Here is a 19,737-nt window from a genome sequence, read left to right as displayed (position 1 = left end):
CAGCATAAGCATTCAGGCCAAAAAAACTCCACGCATGACCTTCCACTGGGTTGCTGTAGTAAAAGGTCAAGTGTAAATTCCGGGATGTTTGAATCTAAGTAGTAAAGAGGAATGGGGAATACAATCCCAATACTGAATACTGTGTTCATTGATTAAATAAATACTGTCATGTCTGATGCCTGCAGTTTTAAAGGCTTTTACAAAACTGGCTAGATCCCCACACTAGTGAGAGAAGCAGTAAGCATATTTCAAGGCCTGGAGGCAGTGTCTGATGAGTAGAGAATTAATTTATCAAAAAGACTTGGAGAAGACTTTGTTGTAGAGTAGAAATTACTAGGATATGAGGTGCTAAAGGGCTCATTAGCCTGATGGAGGAAGAGATGATGAGTTTGAGTTGGATACAAGACACCTGCGCTTACCAATTTGATTGGTAAGGGTTGGAACCAAGGTGCCAAGATTAGTGGTGGTGTCTCCACTTCTCAGTGTCTTCAGGCACACTGAGCCAGCAGAGGGGAAAAGTCAAAGCTCTTCCATCCCTCTGGACGTAAGCTGGGGACAAGGTTCACCAGCTCTGTTTAGCTGGGAGGGCTAAAGTTATTACAGAAATTCACAGACTTCCCAAGGCAAAAGGAGAGAGAATAGATGTCCTTTATTTATTACTAAGGTACTGGTTAGTGGTATAGAAACGCTGCAGGGTAGAAAGTTTCAAAGAATAAACATGCTTTTAACTCATCGTACTCCATCTTTAGATGTACTTTTCAGACTCTGTTTGACTTTATATACTTTACTTTCATGTATTCATCTTGTAAGCATTTTTGCTAACATCAGTTATCTTCAGTCAAACTTGCATTAGCACTTTTAAAATTCCCACTGAACTTGCAAATTATTACTAACCAAAAATGATTCTAGTGAGTAATCCAAATGCTCAAAATTGGTAAACTTGTTGTACCTTTATTCTTCTTTTAATCAGTATCTAGATCAGTCCAACCTGCCTCTGTTACAAAATAATTCTTGTGTACCACCACAGTAAGGTTTGCTTCTGCTGCATGAATTTCTTTGGTCTATACCTTCTGTGTTTGGGTGTTTAAGAAGGAACAAACATATATGTGTCTCCCCCTGACAAACACCAGAGCCAGACAGAGCTACGAGACACTTGAAATTTTCAGACGCGCTGTGTCTTCTAGTTTAGCAATGTCACTAGGCAGCAGCTGAGACTTGTGATAGTTCCTGTCTAACCCCAAGGGAGAAGACCTCCATTATGAGCCACAGCCAGGGTTTCTGGTGGTTAGTGACTGCAGGACCTGCTATCTACAAACACTCCGGTGTGGTGGCTGGCTGGCTAATTAGTACCCTTCAGTTTTATTTTAAATAGTTGCTTCAGGGGAAGCCCTTGTGTATTGCTTTCCCTGGTACCCCTGTGTGCTTTTATTAGAAACTACCCAGTAAGTTGAGCGGGTGACCTACACGGGGCTGAGGAACATGCATAAGAAGGAAGGAATGGCCAAAGGAGGCAGTTATGCACCAACCCTAAATCTCTGGTGCTGCTGTGAAACCCCAGGAGATCAGTGTGCTGTGCTGCCATGGGCAGCGCGGGGCTTGCCGTGTGCTCCCGGTGTGGCTCTGGAGGGACTGAGACCCCTTGGTAACACGGGGGAGCTGGGCTGATGGACAGCTAATGGGTGGTGGCTTGAAAAACAGAGCTTGGGGGAGTCTGGGGCCTACCTACACCACTTCTAAATACTGCCCTGCACAAGGGAGGAGGGCTTTGGGGTCTGCTGATGGAGGGAAACATGGAGCAATGGTCCAACTCTGCCAACCCCACAAATGAGATGCCCCAGTGAAGGGGCTGGGAAGGAGTTGCAATTGCTTTGACTGCTGGAGGTCCCCTTACAGGTAAGGGACCCTGAAACGGTGGTGAACACTAATGCCATGGCCCAAAAGCCCGGACAGCTAGACACAATTACAAATGCCCGTGGGCTATCACCTGGTGATCTGATGGGACATCCTGTTGATCAAGGTGGGATCTATACATATCAGACCATGGGAGCATGCAGGAGGAACAACTCCATTAGCAGCATGGCCAAGAATAATACAGAAAATCCCATAGTGTGGATGACCTTGAAAAAAGTATCAAGAAAGGCTGAAAACTATCCATGCTCTCACCCTACAGGCTGGGACTTACAGAAAGACGAGGGAGAGGCCATGGCAGAGTGGGGTGGAAGGTCTTTTAGAGATCTGACACTATGAGCTGAAGACTTGCACAGATGAAAGGTCAGAGCTCAGCTAATGGTTTCTTCTCATCCAAAATGTTAAAATTAACCTGTGAGGCTAGCATGAATGGGAAGGCCAAAAGAAAAAAGAAAGAGCTGGATCTCAGTGTACTCCAGAGCTCACCAGCCTTCTTGTGAGTCCTGTATCTTCACAGCAAAACTAAGAGGCTTTCAAGTCAGAAAAGGGGAAAAGGAAGGAGGCAGTAAGGCGAGCTTTTTCTTGGAGAACATTTGAGCTTTTGGCTTTTCTTATTTACGAGGGCAACATATCAAAATATTTTAATGATATGCTTTTTAAAATCAGCAACTTTAAAACAGAATTATGAAGTTGTGGCCCAAGGGAGCTAGAGTTGCAAATGCAGTTTACCATCATGAAAGAAAATGTGTAAGTGTATCAGTTGTCTAAGAAATTAGAATCACTATCTTCTATAAGGCAAATCATGACAAAATATCCCAGAAGTGACTAAAAAGGTCCAGGCATTTCTCTCAACAATTTTTTAAAGGTCAAAAGAGAACTTAAAAAGAAAGAAAAAAAAAAAGAAAATAATTTGTTGTCCATTGTTTCGTACTGAAACATGAGAATTTGACTAACTCTGTGCAAGCGGTTGCACACCAAGCTGTGTCATTATGATGGCTCTCTTATAGGCTTCTAAGATGTATTCTGAGTTGTAACATGCTGGAGAAAAATACTGTTCTGACTCTGATCTTTTTTGTGCAAACCAGGAGAGAGAATGACCTCTTGAACCCATTTTGAATTGTGGCAGCAGTCCTATTTTATTGCATGTTGGCCAGTCTTTATGGCAGAGAGATAGTGTCAGACGTTTCTTGGAGGGTTACTTTTTTTAGAAAGCATGGGTGTTTTTTAAACTTCATTGCATTAAATATTTCTGTAGCCCTGAATACTTGAATCATTTGCAGCCATCCTGAAACACAGGCTCTGAAGCAAGCCGAACAACAACTTGGACTCTTAAAATGACTCTTTACTACAATCACAGTCAATTTCCCAGTGTTGTTACCGCCCTGTGCCCAAGGACAATACGTAGACCTTGATTTCTGGACAATGTTTAAACCTTTTCTTATCTTAACCTGGCCAGATACAAAACAATTAACAACTTCTTCGCTCACTCTGGAGCACGTGGCTAATCCTACAAGCAGAAGATGTGATTCCCTTGAGCTGCCCTTTTGTGTATGTGCTGTAGGCAATGCTGGGCAACAGCATAATTGAATTATTCAAGGCCAATTGAACTATGCTCCACCATCTCTGTGGACTGCGAGTACGGACAGAAGGTGGGAGTGATAGACAGCTTCCAAGCCACCTGTCTTCTTCAAGCGATGTTGTTCAGATAGGTATTAAAAAGGTTGGGAAGAGGAGTACCAGTAACCAATTTTAGTGAGCACTAGAAAGCACAAGAAAATGCCAAATGGATCAGAGCATCCTCTGGCAGGAGGGAGACGTTGTCCCCTGGAGTAAGAAAATCACGGGGACACATGGGGGAGTACAGAGCAGAAGCAGGACACAGAATATACTGGATTTTTTTAACAGCTTGTAGCATAGAGAAGAATTGGCAATGAACCGAAGTTGGGTTGGCTCCTTCCCCAGCTGGCTAGCGTAGCTCTCGGGGTGTTCTGCGGGAACAAGTGGCTGTGCGAAATGAGTTTAGTGATTTACAGCTCTGCTGTGGTAAGGAGGGGCAGGCGGGAGCCGTGAGTCTGCATTTCCCTTCTGGATACGTCCTACAGCCTACACGCCAACCTGTGGCTGAGCAAGGGTGTGTCAGGTTTTGACCCTTTGCAGTGTCTAATTTCAGAACCAAATGTTCCCTTGGAAAATTTTCTTACCATATCATGGATCCCACTGGAAAGATTATCTATTTTTTCAGCACAACTAAAACAAGTGCTTGTGAGTAGGCTGTTGATTCACTTGAGTTTATATCACTTTCTGAGCAAGTCAGCGATACTGGTCCTGTTCAAGTTTTGATGTATAAAGATGATAATCCGGAGCGTATCTTGTACCTCTAGGAACCTTGACAAAACTCAGGTGTCATCCAGTTCAGAAGTTGTCCCTGTTGCATCTTAAATGATCTTCCACCATTCTGGGTGTAAGATCAGATATGGTGGATTCACAGCCATCTCTGTAAGAAGTGTTTTTCGTCGTTTCTTGTTTTATAAGGCAAAGTGAATGGCACAGAGGCTTGAACTACGGAGGCTGTGGTTATGGATCTGTAACTTTCGGGCTCCGAAACAAATTAGCAAACACCGAGTTTTGTATATTTGTGAACACTTCATTTCTGTTGAATTTCTCTCTTGATACACACTCGACAGCATACTTCTAAGGCCATTAAGGGTTTGTGTAACAGTACCAGTAAGTGGGTTTCCTTCTGCTAAGCGGTGGCTGCAGAAGGCCGTTCGGCATCGCTGTTAGCAGAGGGGCTCACTGCAGCAGGGGGCTGCGTGTGTTGGTGGTCAGGCCTGGAAGGAGGAGACCAACGTGGTGCCAGCGACTGCCTCCGACAGAAACTGCCGCTGGGTGCCTGTGTCCCACCAGCCAGCCCTCCTTGCAAACAGCTTGCTCAGAGCCAAGGCAGGAAAGCAAATGCTCTTCTGGATGAGGTTTTGCAGAAAAAGCTACACGCTCAACTTGCAGCAGCCAAAGTGTCTTCTCAAAATCCATTTGCCTGCAAGAAAAAAGGATTGGTGTGCATTGGAGCCCAGTGACCTCATGCTGTAATCTGTGTTGTGACCACCCCCACTTTTACTGCCCCTTGCATCTTTTTGTTTTAATTCAGTTTGCGGCTATGTCTTTGCCTCCACAGCCGGTAGCGAGGGGAGTGAGCTGGGATCAGTGGGTGGGTCTCCCCAGAGCCGGTGGGGCTCCATGCAAGTCCACAGCAGCACTTGTGCCTAAGCAGTCAATTGCTGATGAAAGCTGAAGACTATAATTGCTGCAAGGCAGGGACTAGGTCTTCCATCTGCAAAGTACATAGTATGCCACAGAAATAAAAATAGAAAGGAGCAGATAGGACTTCATCATTTCTCTAAACTCTGCCTGTGATTTATACTTCTCTGGACTTTGAGAGTTGGTGTGGTGGGTTGGCCCTGGCTGGACGCCAGGCACCCACCAAAGCCACTCTATCACTCCTCCTCCTCAGCTGGACAGGGGAGAGAAAATATAACGAAAGGCTCGTGGGTCGAGATAAGGACAGGGACATCACTCACCAATTACCATCAAGAGCAAAACAGACTCAACTCAGGAAAATTAATTTAATTTATTACCAGTGAAAATCAGAGTAGAGTAATGAGAAATAAAACCAAATCTTAAAACACCTTCCCCCCACCCCTCCCTTCTTCCCAGGCTCAACTTCACTCCCGATTTTCTCTACCTCCTCCCCACCAGTTGCACAGGGGGACAGGGAATGGGGGTTGTGGTCAGTTCATCACACGTCTCTGCCGCTCCTTCCTCCTTGGGGGGAGGACTCCTCACACTCTTCCCCTGCTCCAGTGTGGAGTCCCTCCCACAGGACACAGTCCTCCATGAACTTCTCCAACACGGGTCCTTCCCACAGGTTACAGTTCTTCACGAACTGCTCCAGCATGGGTCCCTTCCACGGGGTGCAGTCCTTCAGGAACAGACTGCTCCAGCATGGGTCCCCCCCAGGGTCACAAGTCCTGCCAGCAAACCTGCTTCAGCGTGGGCTCCTCTCTCCACGGGTCCACAGGTCCTGTCAGGAGCCTGCTCCAGTGCGGGCTTCCCACAGGGTCACAGCCTCCTTCCAGCATCCACCTGCTCTGGCGTGGGGTCCTCCATAGGCTGAAGGTGGAGATCTGCTCCACCGTGGACCTCCATGGGCTGCAGGGGGACAGCCTGCCTCACCATGGTCTTCACCACGGGCTGCAGGGGAATCTCTGCTCTGGCGCCTGGAGCACCTCCTCCCCCTCCTTCCTCACTGACCTTGGTGTCTGCGGAGTTGTTCCTCTCACATCTTCTCACTCCTTTCTTAGGCTGCAGTTGCACAGCTGTTTTTTTCCCCTTCTTAAATATGTTATCCCAGAGGTGCTACCAGTGTCGCTGATGGGCTCAGCCTTGGCCAGTGGCAGGTCCGTCTTGGAATCTGCTGGCATTAACTTTATCGGACATAGGGGAAGCTTGTAGCAGCTTCTCACAGATGCCACCCCTGTAGCCCCCCAGCTACCAAAATCTTGCCATGCAAATCCAATACAGTTGGTTATAAATCAGGAGTGTGATACAAAGCCTGATGTTTCCTGATCTTTCCCATCAGGCTTTTTGAAGGGAAATTAATAATTATGCAGGAAACTGCTCTGAAGTAATTAGTGTTCACCTTCTCATTCTTCCTTCCTTTTTCTTCTGAGGATATCCAGATTAAAACCATTGATGGGAAACCATAAGCAAAAGAAGACCTGCAGTTAATTTCTCCTTACAGAGATGAGAGCTGTGCTGGGGCATATTATAAGCAGCTACTGCCTCCAGCAGCTCCAGGGCCTGGGGTTCCTCCTGCCTGGCTGCTGGAGACCGGCTTGTTGTGCCCATCCCAGGCTGATGGATGGGGCTGCTGCTTTCCCGTTTGCAGGCACAGGACACCAACAGGGACGGCTGCGCAGACGGCCACAGACAAGGTACTGCCTTCAGCTGTGCCTCCTGCATGTAGGACTCGCAGAAGACCTAAGTACAGACCAGCTGGTCCAGCTTGACATTTGCAAGCAAATAAAACACACACACCCTGAGGCAGATACAGGCTCTCACCCCCCAGCAGCCAGCCCCAGGCACACAGGCTGTGACCCATGGTCCCAATCCCGCTGCCGGCGCTGAGCCCTCGCTCGCCTCACTCACACTGATCCCCCCAGTAGCTGGCACTTACTCCTTGCAGCCTCCGCACACGCCGTGTGGAGAGTGAGCGTATACAGAGAGACAGTTAAGAAAGGTTTTATAAGAAGAGAGGGTGTTCGGGCACAAGGCTCAGTCAGACAAGTGTACTTTACACACAACCGACCCCTTTTACACCCCTTTCTGTCTGATCCCCACTTTGCTAGTTCTCAATCCCCTTCCCCTAATCATTCCTTCCTAAGTTTTGCAGGGTCCCCCTCAAATATCCCAAATCCTCATGTTCCTCTTGTTTGCCCCTTTTTATCAGTTACAAAGTCCAGGTGACCCTCTCCAAAGCTGTGCCTGGAGCTCTTCAATGGCCCATCAATCAGTAACCGGAGACTTTTAGTCTTTGGCATTGTCTCCGTTGTCCCTTGTCCACCAGATTTGCATCTGTGTGTCCTTGTTTATCGCATTCCCCTTTACTTATTATCCCCTTTGCTTTGAAAAGGTCAGGTCCTTGGTCAGATAACCTTCATGAAGCAGATGCTCTTACCTTCCACGTACACTTACAAGGTGTACATACAAGGGTTTAGTCTCTAACTTGCTTACTTTCTGCTATTAAAGCACAAGGTCTCTCAAGGTTACCAGTGAGATAGTCCAGACCATATTGTTTGGGATTTTCCTTTGGTCTCTCCAATATTTGTTTTGTCAATATGGATGTTTCATTTTACTAGAATTTTAGTGTCATTTTTGAATATGAATCTTGAAAATAAAATATTTGGCTTATGCATATAATCTAGTCAAAATTATAAATTCAGTGCCAAGTGGCTTTTCTCTTTATGCACACAAAACCCCCCCAAACCCTGGAAGTTTTAGAAGGACAAGCTAAGAACAGAGGTTATGTAAAGGTCCTAGTTAAAGTATTTTTAATTTAATTTACTATAGTGGCTTTACAAGTACGGATAAGGCATAGTTAGAAATGTTCCTCCGTGCCAGGTTAGCTTTTATCTTGGAGTTCCTGTTCTGTGCAGATGTATGTATGAAATAAAGAAGAGCCCCAAAGCAACCATATAGGGAAACATTTGAATACTTTTCAATGTTATATTTTGATGATAAATTGTGGGATTTGGTAGGGAGCCAAGACAGATGGCAGTAAATAAATTATTCTTAGGGTTAGGCTAAGCATACAGACCTCCTGGTAGAATATTCTTCATTATTTCCTCTAGAGAATGATACAAGTCTCAAATAATAAAATATGAAGAAGTCAGCTGCTTGGTAGGAAGTTTAGCTTCTACCTGCATCAGTGCTTGAATACGCAGCACCGGGTCCTTCCTCCTAATGCTGCTTCCCCCACCACCATCAGGGCATTAACTACAGGTAGTGACAACGAGGTTAATGTTAACTTCTGTATCAGATACACGAAGCAATTCCAGCCTCCTTAATAGCGGCAACTTTGGGAGTGGATTAGGAGGGCACCGTGAAAGAAAATAAATGCTCATGGCTTCAGAATTTGGGGCAAATCCAAAGCATTCCATGGTATCCTCTGATATTATCTTTCTTTATAGTGAAATGGAGTTTTATTTCTACTGGTGTGCCAGTCAAGAATTGCTAGACGAGCTACGAGCTTTGCTAAGGAAGCACCATCACGGGTTCGCTCTCATCGCACTAATTCCAGGCGCAGCCGTGCCTGAGAAGGGGTGGGTAGGACCACCAGGAGAATGGCACTTTTCCACCCTCCCTAACATGCTGGGGACGCGCAGGCCAGGCTGTCAACCCACTGAATTCCCTCATCTTCGTGTTTTAAAATCCTTCCGTGCTTTGGCGTGATGGCTCCAGTGCTCTGGGTTTTTTTTTTTCAGTTGGTCGGTCGGTCTTAGCGCCTACTGCGGGCATGGCGGGGGTTGAAGGCGGCGCCGCGCTCTGCAGAGGCGCAGGTGCCACCCGGGGAACCGGCGGGGACTTCACCCCCGCCCGCCGCCGTCTGGGCCGGGTCCCTCCGCTCTCGGTCCCGCCCGCCGGGAGGGGCGGCCCCAGCCCCAGCCCCAGCCCCGCCCGCCCCGGCCCCGGCCCCGGTCCCGCCTCCACGGAGCGGCGCGGCGAGAGGCGCGGAGCGGCGCGGAGCCCGAAGGAGGCGCGGAGATGCTGAGCTCGCCCTGGGCGCGCTTTTACTCCAACAGCTGCTGCCTCTGCTGCCATGTCCGCACCGGCACCATCATCCTCGGCGTCTGGTACCTGGTAAGCGCTCCCCGGCTGTCCCCGTGTCCCCCCCCCCGGGGGTGTCCCCCGCCCCGGTCGCTCGGCACCGGCTGCAGGGGCAGCCTTAGCTGCTGCTCCGCGGAGGGGGATGCCCATAGCAGCAGCTGGGGATGCCCATAGCAGCAGCTGAGGCTGCCCCTCGCAGCCCAGGCGTTTTTTGGAGATAACCTTCCGAGGAGTCATGTTATTATTAGCAGCGTAATGCTCAGCGAGCTCAAGCGCTTCCCTGCTGCTAACCCACGGGTTAGCCCCCGGCGAGGCAGAGGCTGGTATTTAGACTCTGCCTAAATTGGGAAATGAAGCATGTGTCTGTTTAAGGGTCAGGGGAGTGGGAGCGGGAGATACAGAGCACCGTCAGGCTCACCAGGGTCTCAAGCAAAAAGCTGTTTGGGGGATGAAAATGTGATGAGTGAAGATCCCTGTTTGGATCCCCCGGCTCCCCCAAACTTCAGAGCGGTGTTTCTCAGGCCAGGGTTGACTGCAGCACTGAGGCCCTGCTGGTGCATTAGCTCCAGCGAGGCTGCCTGGACCCTGACCACACTGCACAAAAAATCTTGTTTTATCATCTCTGGTTGCTGCTTCATGAAGAAATCGGGTGTTCTCATCACTGCTGTTCCTTGTTTGTCAGATAATTGTCAGTAGTATCTTGGTCTGCCTGGCAGAGAGCTGAAACCTTTCAGGCAGCTGCTATCAGGTACTAGAAAGACTTCTTTTCTCCATCAGGGTTATAGGATGTGAGTGAGGAATTGACCCTCGAGGCACAGCTTTAATGGGTTATCATCAGTCCCAGAGGTTGTTCGACACCCGGGGAAAGATTCAGTGAGGAGGAGGCGCATTAAGCCCTCAGTTCCTCTCCTGTCTTTGACAATCTTTTCTCAATCCTTTGGCTAGCAATGCAGGAAAAGCGGCTTTCCCAGAGCCGTCCCTGCCATAGTCTCAGGGCTTGCAAACATGTCACGACAATAAAAAGAGCTGGTTCGTCACTTCGGGTTATGTAGATGCACTTCTCAGCCTGCTCAGTCTTCCCTGTCCCTTGGTGTGAGAAATCAGTCTCCGTCTGATGCCAAGGCCACGCAGAGCTGTTTGCCAAGCATCATTTTTCAAATGATTGCAGACGGAAGCAGATTAGACCCAGGCTTATTTGCTAACTGCTGAAATTCCCTTCAGAAGCAAATGAAAAATGCAGGACTGGCCTCCATTGTAGGACAGCTCATTAAATAAATTCAATCAGCGTAATAAAAAGACTAAGTTGACATTTATGTCCTAGAAATCATATAAAATGCTCTATGTCCTATAAAATACATATTTCACCACTGAGAAAATGGTGCATTAGTTGAACTATTTCTTGCTCCTGGTTTAATAAAATGTAGTTAAATGCAATATCCACAGCCTGTGATATCTGGAATACTGACAGTATTGAAAAAGACGCCCCTCTTTGCCTGGCTGCAGTGAAGTTTCAATAAGTTTTAATATGACCTGAAAGCTTTTGAACATTTCTTCCAGGATGCTTGTTATTTCTTTCTGCCTTGAGCTGAATGAAGCCTTTTCACATTGGCTCCACAAAGACAGGGATACAGATATTTTAGCTGTTCAGTCGACCTAAAGATATTTGAGGAAGAGGGAAGTAAGTGCGTCAGCTGGCATTAGATACAAAGAAAAGCCTGACAGCTTTTTAGACCTTGTTACCTATTGTGTTACTAACATTTAAATACCAGTGCCCCAATTTCACATAGTATTTTTCTGCAAAATCTGTTTTTAAATTTTCTTTTCTAACTAGCAAGTATTTCCTAATTTTCACCTCTTCCTACTTTGCTTCTTTTGCTTTCATAAATTTTTCAGGGCTGATTTCTGAATGACTTCAAACTGACAGTAACTCATAACATGTTGAGGTGCACATTTCTTTCTGCGCTTTCCCCTCTATTGCAAATATATAGATTTTTAAGGTTAACTATTAAGAATAGAAATTTAGATGCATGTTGATAATAAAAGGTAAACCTTTTTGCTAGCTTACAAAGTTAGGAAGCAATAAGTGAAGAAGGAGTAGCTCCTTGAGTAAATAGCTACCCTGGTTGAAAGGTCTGGTTTACGAAGTCATACACAAAAATATTGTTTTATCTCAGAAGAACAATTATGATTTGATACCATGTGCTATTGAGGGTTTACATAAAAACAGATGCTGTCCTGGTGGCAAATTTTTTCTCTGCATGGATTTTGGAGGGTTGCATTACTCCAAACCACAGATGAGCTATGAGCATTACCTCAAATAATGTTCCGACAAAAACCCCTTTGATTTTTTGCCATGCCAGCATGTATTCTGTATATTGTTTGCCATTATGCTTTACAGGAAATTACTTGAGGAAAAAACATCCCCCTAGAGAATGAATAGTTTTCTTGTTGCTTTTTCATATCTCACTACCTGTGAAGTATAAGTTTTATTAATTCTATGACTATGAATGCAATGATTCAGTAGTAGAGGCTTCTGAAAGAGGAAAAAAAAGTTTTGGCAGGCTTTTAAAATAACATTTTCACATGTTGAACCAGTTTTGAGTTAGTATAATTTCAGCAGACAGAATTTCATGTCTGAGTAAATGTGGAAAAAATAGTGCATTTCTCTGGTATGATGTTTTAGCTCTTTAGTGTTAATGTTTTAATTGGATGTTTGGGATCCTACAAATAATGGAGACAGTGGGGAGCTGAGTGCAGGTGGAGTCATCAGGGCTGCATGATGAGAGCACTTTCCCACATAGGTAAGGGGAAAGAATGCTGTGTGCATTTCCAACACATGCCCAGCAGCCACAGACACTTACAATGGTCTCATGAAGTATAAATAGCTGGGAAATAAATATTTAACTTTGCTCTATTTTAGAACATAATGAATCTCTGAATGTTAATGTTTCTATAGCTATTGTGTTTCAGTAGTTTCTTCCCGGTAGAGCCATAGGCACTGCATCTAGAATACTATAATATAATATAATACAGCATTGCATGATATTGCAATATAGTATACATAATACAATACGCATACTATCACAGAGCACTGAGGTACTTCAGTGTAAAAAGTAACTGGTAAAGGGTGGAGCAGCCAGAGGAAATTTCCTGAAAAGAATATCTAACTGGGTTGCAGAACAGCCTGCACTTCAGGAACTAGCGTGCTGCCTTTGGAAAAAAAGCTTAAGAGGGGGTGCTGCAATGTCGAATCCAAACATTACGGTGAAGATTAAAATGGCAGTAATATGGCTGGTTGGGGGATAATATTTATTTCAAAACCTGAGGACCAGTTTGGTTCAGCTGGTTATTAATCTTTGTTTCTTATCCCACTGGCATGGACTTTACATTTCTCTGTATTGTAACATGAAATCAGAGGTCACAAGTAATAATGCAGAAATATTTTTGGGCACAAAAGTCTTACAAGTGTTAAATTTTGGAAAAAAAAAAATTAAGGAAGATGAGAAAGTCACTTCCAGCAGCTTAGTTTTGTTCCAGACAGTTGTATCAGCATGCTGTTAAAGGCAGTGACACCGCTGAAATGAGCCAACTTCAGTTCTGATCTCCCCCGGGTGCCGGAGTCCAGGGGAAAGCCGGCCTTTTTGTCAGTTCCAAGTGACCCAGTCAGTACTGGTGAGTCAGAATAACATCCCCGTCAGTAACAGCATTTAGAAACACAGCATGTCTTCTTCCTGAGTAAATGGACTCCCCTTTCTTTATCTGAAACACAAAGAAGGAACAACATCAGATGCGCTGACAGTGTCACGGAAGGATTTCCCACTCTCCCGACACATGGCAGTGGGGTTTATGAACACCCCGCGGCTCCACCAGCACTGTCTGGGACAACAGGAATTATTTCCCATTGACTTGGGTGGGGAGAAGGCGAAACTCGACGGCATCGGTTCAGAAAAAACACGTTAAAAGGAGAAGCTTTCATTTTTGAGCTCCGTGTGCCCAGTACCGCCGGCTACCCGCCTCGCTGCAGCAGTGCCCTGGACACGGGCTGCTCCTGCCCACGGTCCCCCGGGAGCCCCGGGAGCCCCGGGAGCCGGGGCCGCCGCCGGAGGAGCGGGCGGGAGCTGTCCAGCCTCGCCGGAGCTGTCCGCGGCTCAGCGCCGCCTCCCTCCCCGCTCCCCGGGGCCCCGGCAGAGAGGGGCTAAAAATAAAAACTGATGCAAGGCTGAGAACCTTTTATAACCGCGAGTTACCGAGTTGGGCGGCTGCTGCTGCTGAAGGACGTGCGCTAAGAACATAAATAGGGCGAGCCGAAGTTTTTAGCCAGGGTGGCTTCAACGTTTGAGCTGCTATTTGCGGAAAGCTCAGCATCAACTGCTAGCCGTGACATTTCAGTTCTGGGTTTTTCTGAACACACAGTTGAAAGCGTGCAGAATTTCTGTCTGCATCCCGGTCGTTTTTTAATAAAAGGATTGAATCCTAACGGCTGACAAAATGTACTGGTAGTGGCCTCTTTATATTGCAAAGCAAAAGAAAAGCACTGCTTGCTATGGCCTCACTGCTTTACAGGTTGGACACCCTGCTGAGATCAGTAGAGTGCATCTGACCTGACGTCAAAAAGAGAACCAAGGTACATATTTTGCGACTGGGCCACACTTACTTCCTTGTCTTTTCCAAGCCCCATGCAAAACAGCATGTATGGCAATGTGCTTAAATACCAGTTAGAAGATTACTGAAATCTTGGCTTACTTGGCAGGCAATAGAGATCAGCACTGACTGCTCATGTAAACAAAATATACCTACGCTGGGGTCCTTCCAAGCTGCTCTGTCCCCACTCCTGCAACCTTTACACTGTCTGAGACCGCTCACATCAGCAAGGAGTTGTAAGCGGGGGTCCTTTGAACAAGGTGGAAAGGCCCTTTCAGGGAAAATAAAGAAATTCTAAGAAAACATGAAGTTATTAATTATTTTCAAACCTGTGAGAATCAGGACATTTTGAAAACTGAAAGAAGAACTGAAGTTGTGAAAAGGGGGCAATTGCACCATTAGAAAGCCTGATGTTACAGGGAACTGGAAACTTCATTATTCCAGTGCCAGGTTGTGGGAATTTGCATGAATACAAGTATGAGGCCTTGTGTTTTACTTAGAAAATTAGCTTTCTTTGCTTTTATATGGAATGAAATGGGCTAAGAATAAAGGTTCTCCAACTTTATCTCGGTATGAATGGTCATAGTACATCAGCTAGCTCATTGAAGGCTCTGTTCCTTCATATTAGCCAGGGGTGTCGCTTCCCGTGTCATGCCGGTGTGATATAGCTGGGGTGTTGGGTCAGGTTATCCTGCAGGCAACGCTGCCTTTACCACCTCCACTAACAGTCCAATACTGGTGGCACTGGGGAAAGAAGTCTTGCAAAATGGGGCTCGCTGTGGCTTCACCAGGTGATTGCCCCTCCATGGCCCAGACCTGGGCAGTATATTCAGGGGGAAGAGCTGAGTGGTGCCAATGACACGGCTAATTCCCATCCCTTGGTAGGAGATGTAGTGTCAGCAGCAGGTGAGATTTCTCCACTGGCAGGTGAAGGGGTCGTGATAGAATCTGAAATGACTTGAGATTCCCAATTCTTGTAGTGGAAGTGGCTGCAGTGACTAAATATTTATATCCCAAGTGCCATGTCTATAAAATTATCATTAGTTTTTCTATTGTCTGTACTTCCTCTCATAAAATGAAAGCTGAGATCTTGTAACATTCCCAAGTAACTCATTGGAGACTTCCTGTACATGTGCTTGCTCTTGAGGAGAGTGGAGAGAAAACTTGGAATTCATTATGAATAAAGAAAAATATTAATCCTACTTGCAAAGGCTTCCCTGTATGATTGACATAATTGACATAGACATGTTGAATCGCATCAATTTCATTATTTTCTTCAAGACCAGTGGGAAATAAATGACTGATCCTGCACACAAATATCTGCTTAGGGCCTGCATGGTATTTTCATAAGAAACTGAAAACTTATGTATGCATTTTAGACATGATAGAGCAAAGAATAAAGACCAGCACTGATCATTAGCGTGAACAAAATATATCTTGTCTGAAGGACCTTCTCTATAACTACATTCTGATTGTAACTTATCTAGAGAGACAGTCTTAAATAACATAACAGTTAATTGCTTCAAGAATGGCTTCTGGAGAACTCCTTAAAGAACTCCTCCTCACCATGCACAAACCTAGGTTGGTTTCTGCAGTGCAGGACCTTATCCCACCTCCTTTCTCCAATTCATGCTTCAGGTCCTCTTCAGTTAAATTACAAAATAAAGTACCGTATGGGAGGAATTTAAATCGCACATTCAATAAGACAGCTTGCAAAGACCCTAATCACTCACCTCTGGGTGTCAGAATCAATCCATGAACAGGCCAGAAAGATTATCTGAAAAAAGGACAGATTCATTGGTACACCGTATCCCAAGTTACCTGTGCTTTCTGTTCTGAGTGAAAATAGCCAGGCTTGTGTGTTTGCTTTGTTGCAGAGAGGAGCAGAAACAGCATTTTGTCAGTCCTCCCCAGACTCTGTCATACATCAGTGTATTTATTAATGTTTTTGTTTTAAAAACTTTTTAAGTCATTGGAGGGATAAAATTTCTTGTAAGCATCTTTTGGACAGTCCATGCATTTACCGAACTGTTTATTAGTCTGTAACATAACACAAGGATTTCTGAAAATGTCTTTAAGCTCTAATCCCCTTACGTATGCAATTTTTCTTATATCCCCAAATACCACACTACGATTTTTCACAGAGTGTATGAATCATTGCAATGATAGCTGATAATCTGCTTCAGTTGTCCAGGATAATGACATAGTTGTCTCTTCTAATCAACACAGTTATCAATTCAGAAAATGGAAACCTTTGTAAAATACCCTTTTTTTTCTTAGTAAGGCCTTCAGTTGGATAAAAATTCACTGGAATTATAACGAACGGTTGTCTCCCTCCAGTGAGAAAACAGATGGTTGGTTGTAAGGGGAGCAAAGTTTCCATAAATGCTTGTTAAAGGAAAGAAACCCATTAAGAGTCCAGTATGCTATAATTACACTTGTTTTTTATACAAAAATCATGAATGTATTTATAGAAAGGAGAGGAGGTATTACATTAATCAAGAAGTTCTGTTGAAGGTTAATATGTATCTCCTAGTGAGCCAGAGGAGAACACATTAAGCTTCGTAAACTGATCGTTGATTAGACTGACGTCAGTGAAAATGCAATTAGTCTTATATATTCCTGGACATATGGAACGGATGTTGCAAAATAGCCAGGAATTAATTTCCTTGATTGCTTTCTTTTTCTCTGGTTTTATTGTGAGGCTCATCCTTTGCCTGTAAAACTCTGGAAGTTTAAAGTGGCCGAGGCTTGAAAATGTGCACGGGAGCTTCTGTGCTGTTCTGCAGCTGGGCTGGAGGTTTAAAGCCCCATATCTCCAAACAGCCGAATAGGAAGAGAAAAACCACACTTGTTGCTGAAGGTGCAAGAGAGTGCTCCTGGGCGATCTGAGGTAGCAAATCTGCCAGGAAGGCATCACTGAAGAAATAATCTGGACTTGAGCCTAGCGCACTGTTCCTCCACCTCCTGTGGGTCAGCTCTCTTTCGGATGTCTGCAGTCAGCTCTGACGACCGTCATCCTAGTCCTCTGCCTTAGAAGAGCTTTTTAAAGTGCTGTGGTTGTTTCTCATTTCATTGCTGGCTTGTGCTGAGCAAGGTCTTGTTCTTTCAGGAGTTATATTAAGCTACTTAGACAGGACAAATGCTTTTGGCAGAAACACAGGTTTGTGGGAGATTTTCACCTTGCAGAGGTGCATTTCCCAACTGTGAAACAGCTATGCCCGGACAGATCGGATACATGTGATCATGTTGTTTACTATTTCAGTAATTATCTGTGCTCTACCATCCTCTCTGGTGTGCCCGCTTCTTCCTTGCATAACTAAATCCCTGCCTTGGGTTGCAGAGTGATGCAAGGATGCTGTTTACTACTGACAGCCCTGTTCCCTTGCATGACTTCTGTGGATATTGCCTGTGGTGACTACATAAGAATAATTGATCAAAGGTTTGGTGTGTTTTGGTGGGGTTTTTTTAATTAAGTGGGCATATGTGGCTTGCTGTCAAAAGTTGGGGCACACATCTCTCACGAGTGCAGTAACACATGTCCAAAGAGGCTAGATGTGAGTCTGAGCACAGAGAGTGTCATGGCCTGGTGTGAGTAAGACACACTAGCTGCTGACCAGGGCCAGCTGCCTTGGGCAATCCAGCCCAGGTACTCAGTTACAGCTGCATTGACTGGCCCATCCTCTGTCACGAGTCCGCACTAAGGTTCAGAGCCATGGGAGCTGCCACAACTCACATCAACAGCGACACTTTAGCAAGTCTGCCCTCAACCTTTCACAGGCACCTGCAAGACTCAAAAATCCATTTTTGGAAGTCAAGGACAAATGCAGAAACCAAACAAATCCCAACTGACCAGTTAAACAACTTTTTTTCCAATAAGGTTTTAATGCATACCAATTCTTCACTAGCTCTCCACAGCATCCTGAACCAAGATGTGCTTTAGTAGAAGTTGTGAGTTAGTCTGGCAACATTATAACTTGAACATGGATATATGAATATATTTCCCCAGGGCTGGGCAGAAGATCTCAGCAATCATTTTCAGGACTTTGCTCAGATACAGGCTCAACTTTCTTTAAATACAGTGTAAAAGTAACAAGAATTCACTGGTAAATTTGCATACAAATATCCTATTTCCTTAAACCATGAAAAGACTAAGATTAAGTATGTAACAAATTAAGCTCTATGTCTAGGGAGGCAGAAATCTCTAGTGTGCATCCTGCACAGTCTGTCCATCTAATTTATTTTTTTTTATAAATTTAGTCATTACCATATTTCATTAATAACAGACCTCTTGTGGTTTGGGTTTTAGGACTGTTAAAAGGCTGGCAGTAGGCAGTAGTTGAGTCATTTGTATAGAAGAGTGCTGATAAATTATGCTGGACTTCCTATATCAATTTAATCAGCATAGCCTTTAAAGTTCAATGCTTAGTGTCATTATAATAATCAAAGCTGAAATTATATATAAAGTCTGATTAAAATATTTTATGCAGCTTTCTATTATATGCTCCCTATAATATGCACTCGGTAATATGCTAGTCTGAGCCTGCCTGGATCATTCTTTGACTTCTCCTGAGTAATATGGAAGAATAAGCAACAAGATTTGCAGACTCTACCCTGTCTTCTCCAGATTAAAGTACATAAAAACTTAATTGTTACTTCTGATCTGACTAATGCTTTCCCTATTCCAGTGCAGTATTTCAGGTAGCAGCCAGAAACATGTGCTTTGAGAAACCACACAGGGAAGTAAGAAAGAACAACTTGTGCAGGGACAACGTTTTCTTTTATTCTCCTATTATTTTAAGGTTGGACAATAACCTGAAGCAGGAAGGCTTATATTTTGTTTTTAAGACGCTTTGTAATATGACTAAGCACTTGCATTTCCTGAATGAACAGCTCATCCTTTTCTGTATTCCTCCAACCTTTTGGCTTCAGTAATAATGTCTGATAGTGAGTTTCACTGGTGAAATGGGGGAAGGATTCCGTTTTAACCCAACTTTACGTGGTCATCTTTCTCTTTCCCTTCAGACTGTAATGTTTCATTGGGTGAAAAGATAACTAAGTGTGGCTAGATTTCCTTCCTTGGACCATTCATTAATTTATGCATCACTAACACATCTGCAGCTTGTCCCCCAGCACTGGAGAGTTGAAATATTTTCATTAGTGTGAGGCAGAAGGCTTACACAGCAGAAAAAAGAGAGAGCCAGGGTTCTCCTGCTCCTCCTTTCCTAGGAGTTCAAGCCACTGACTGAGGTGTGCTCAGATGTAGCTCCTGGGTCCTATCTGCCCTGGTGGGGAAGGCAACTGAATCGTTACCATGAGATCTGTAAAGAAACTTGGGCACACAGGGGGGACACCTCATTCCTTCTCACATTGTTTGCTTGCTCTCCGCAGCAGTCAGACAGCTGTAAAACCTTTATTGCTAAAATTGCCTCCTTGTTTCCTCTTTAATCAGAATTCAGGAAAAAAATATACTTTGCCTAACAGGGAGAGAGAGGACAGATAGAAAAATCTGCCTATATGGGGTAATAGATCGTAAACCTTAACTCATCATCAATGCTAACAGAGAAGTTTGGGAAAGGCGCCCCAGATAGTGCAAACTACCCTGAACTATTGAGTTAAACCCTGAACTTGATTTTTTTTTCCTTTTGTAGGGTTCTTGTGTCTTCTTGATGAACAAAAGTGTTCTTGCTTTTATTTATATCTTCTACGCTAAAAGAAAAAAGCAAGAAAAATGCAAAGAACGTGCCAAGTTGGAAGGCAAAGGTAGATGGGGAGAATTAAGGATATTGAGTTAGCTTAACT

At 44.7% G+C, this 19,737-nt stretch overlaps 1 protein-coding gene across 1 annotated transcript in view; it reads left to right on the top strand.

Moving 5' to 3' along the window:
- The first annotated feature begins 9,216 nt into the window (after window positions 1–9,216).
- LAPTM4B (lysosomal protein transmembrane 4 beta) overlaps window positions 9,217–19,737 on the top strand; it is a 59,880-nt gene continuing 49,359 nt past the window's right edge. The window contains exon 1 of the mRNA XM_050890859.1: window positions 9,217–9,327. Coding sequence (XP_050746816.1) covers window positions 9,232–9,327 — 96 coding nt within the window. The 5' untranslated portion in view covers window positions 9,217–9,231. The remainder of the gene's footprint in view (window positions 9,328–19,737) is intronic.

Source organism: Gymnogyps californianus, chromosome 2 (assembly GCF_018139145.2).
Source record: "Gymnogyps californianus isolate 813 chromosome 2, ASM1813914v2, whole genome shotgun sequence".
NCBI lineage: Eukaryota > Metazoa > Chordata > Aves > Accipitriformes > Cathartidae > Gymnogyps > Gymnogyps californianus.
The sequence above is the reverse complement of the archived record's forward strand: the minus strand, read 5'-3'. Positions and strand labels throughout refer to the sequence as shown.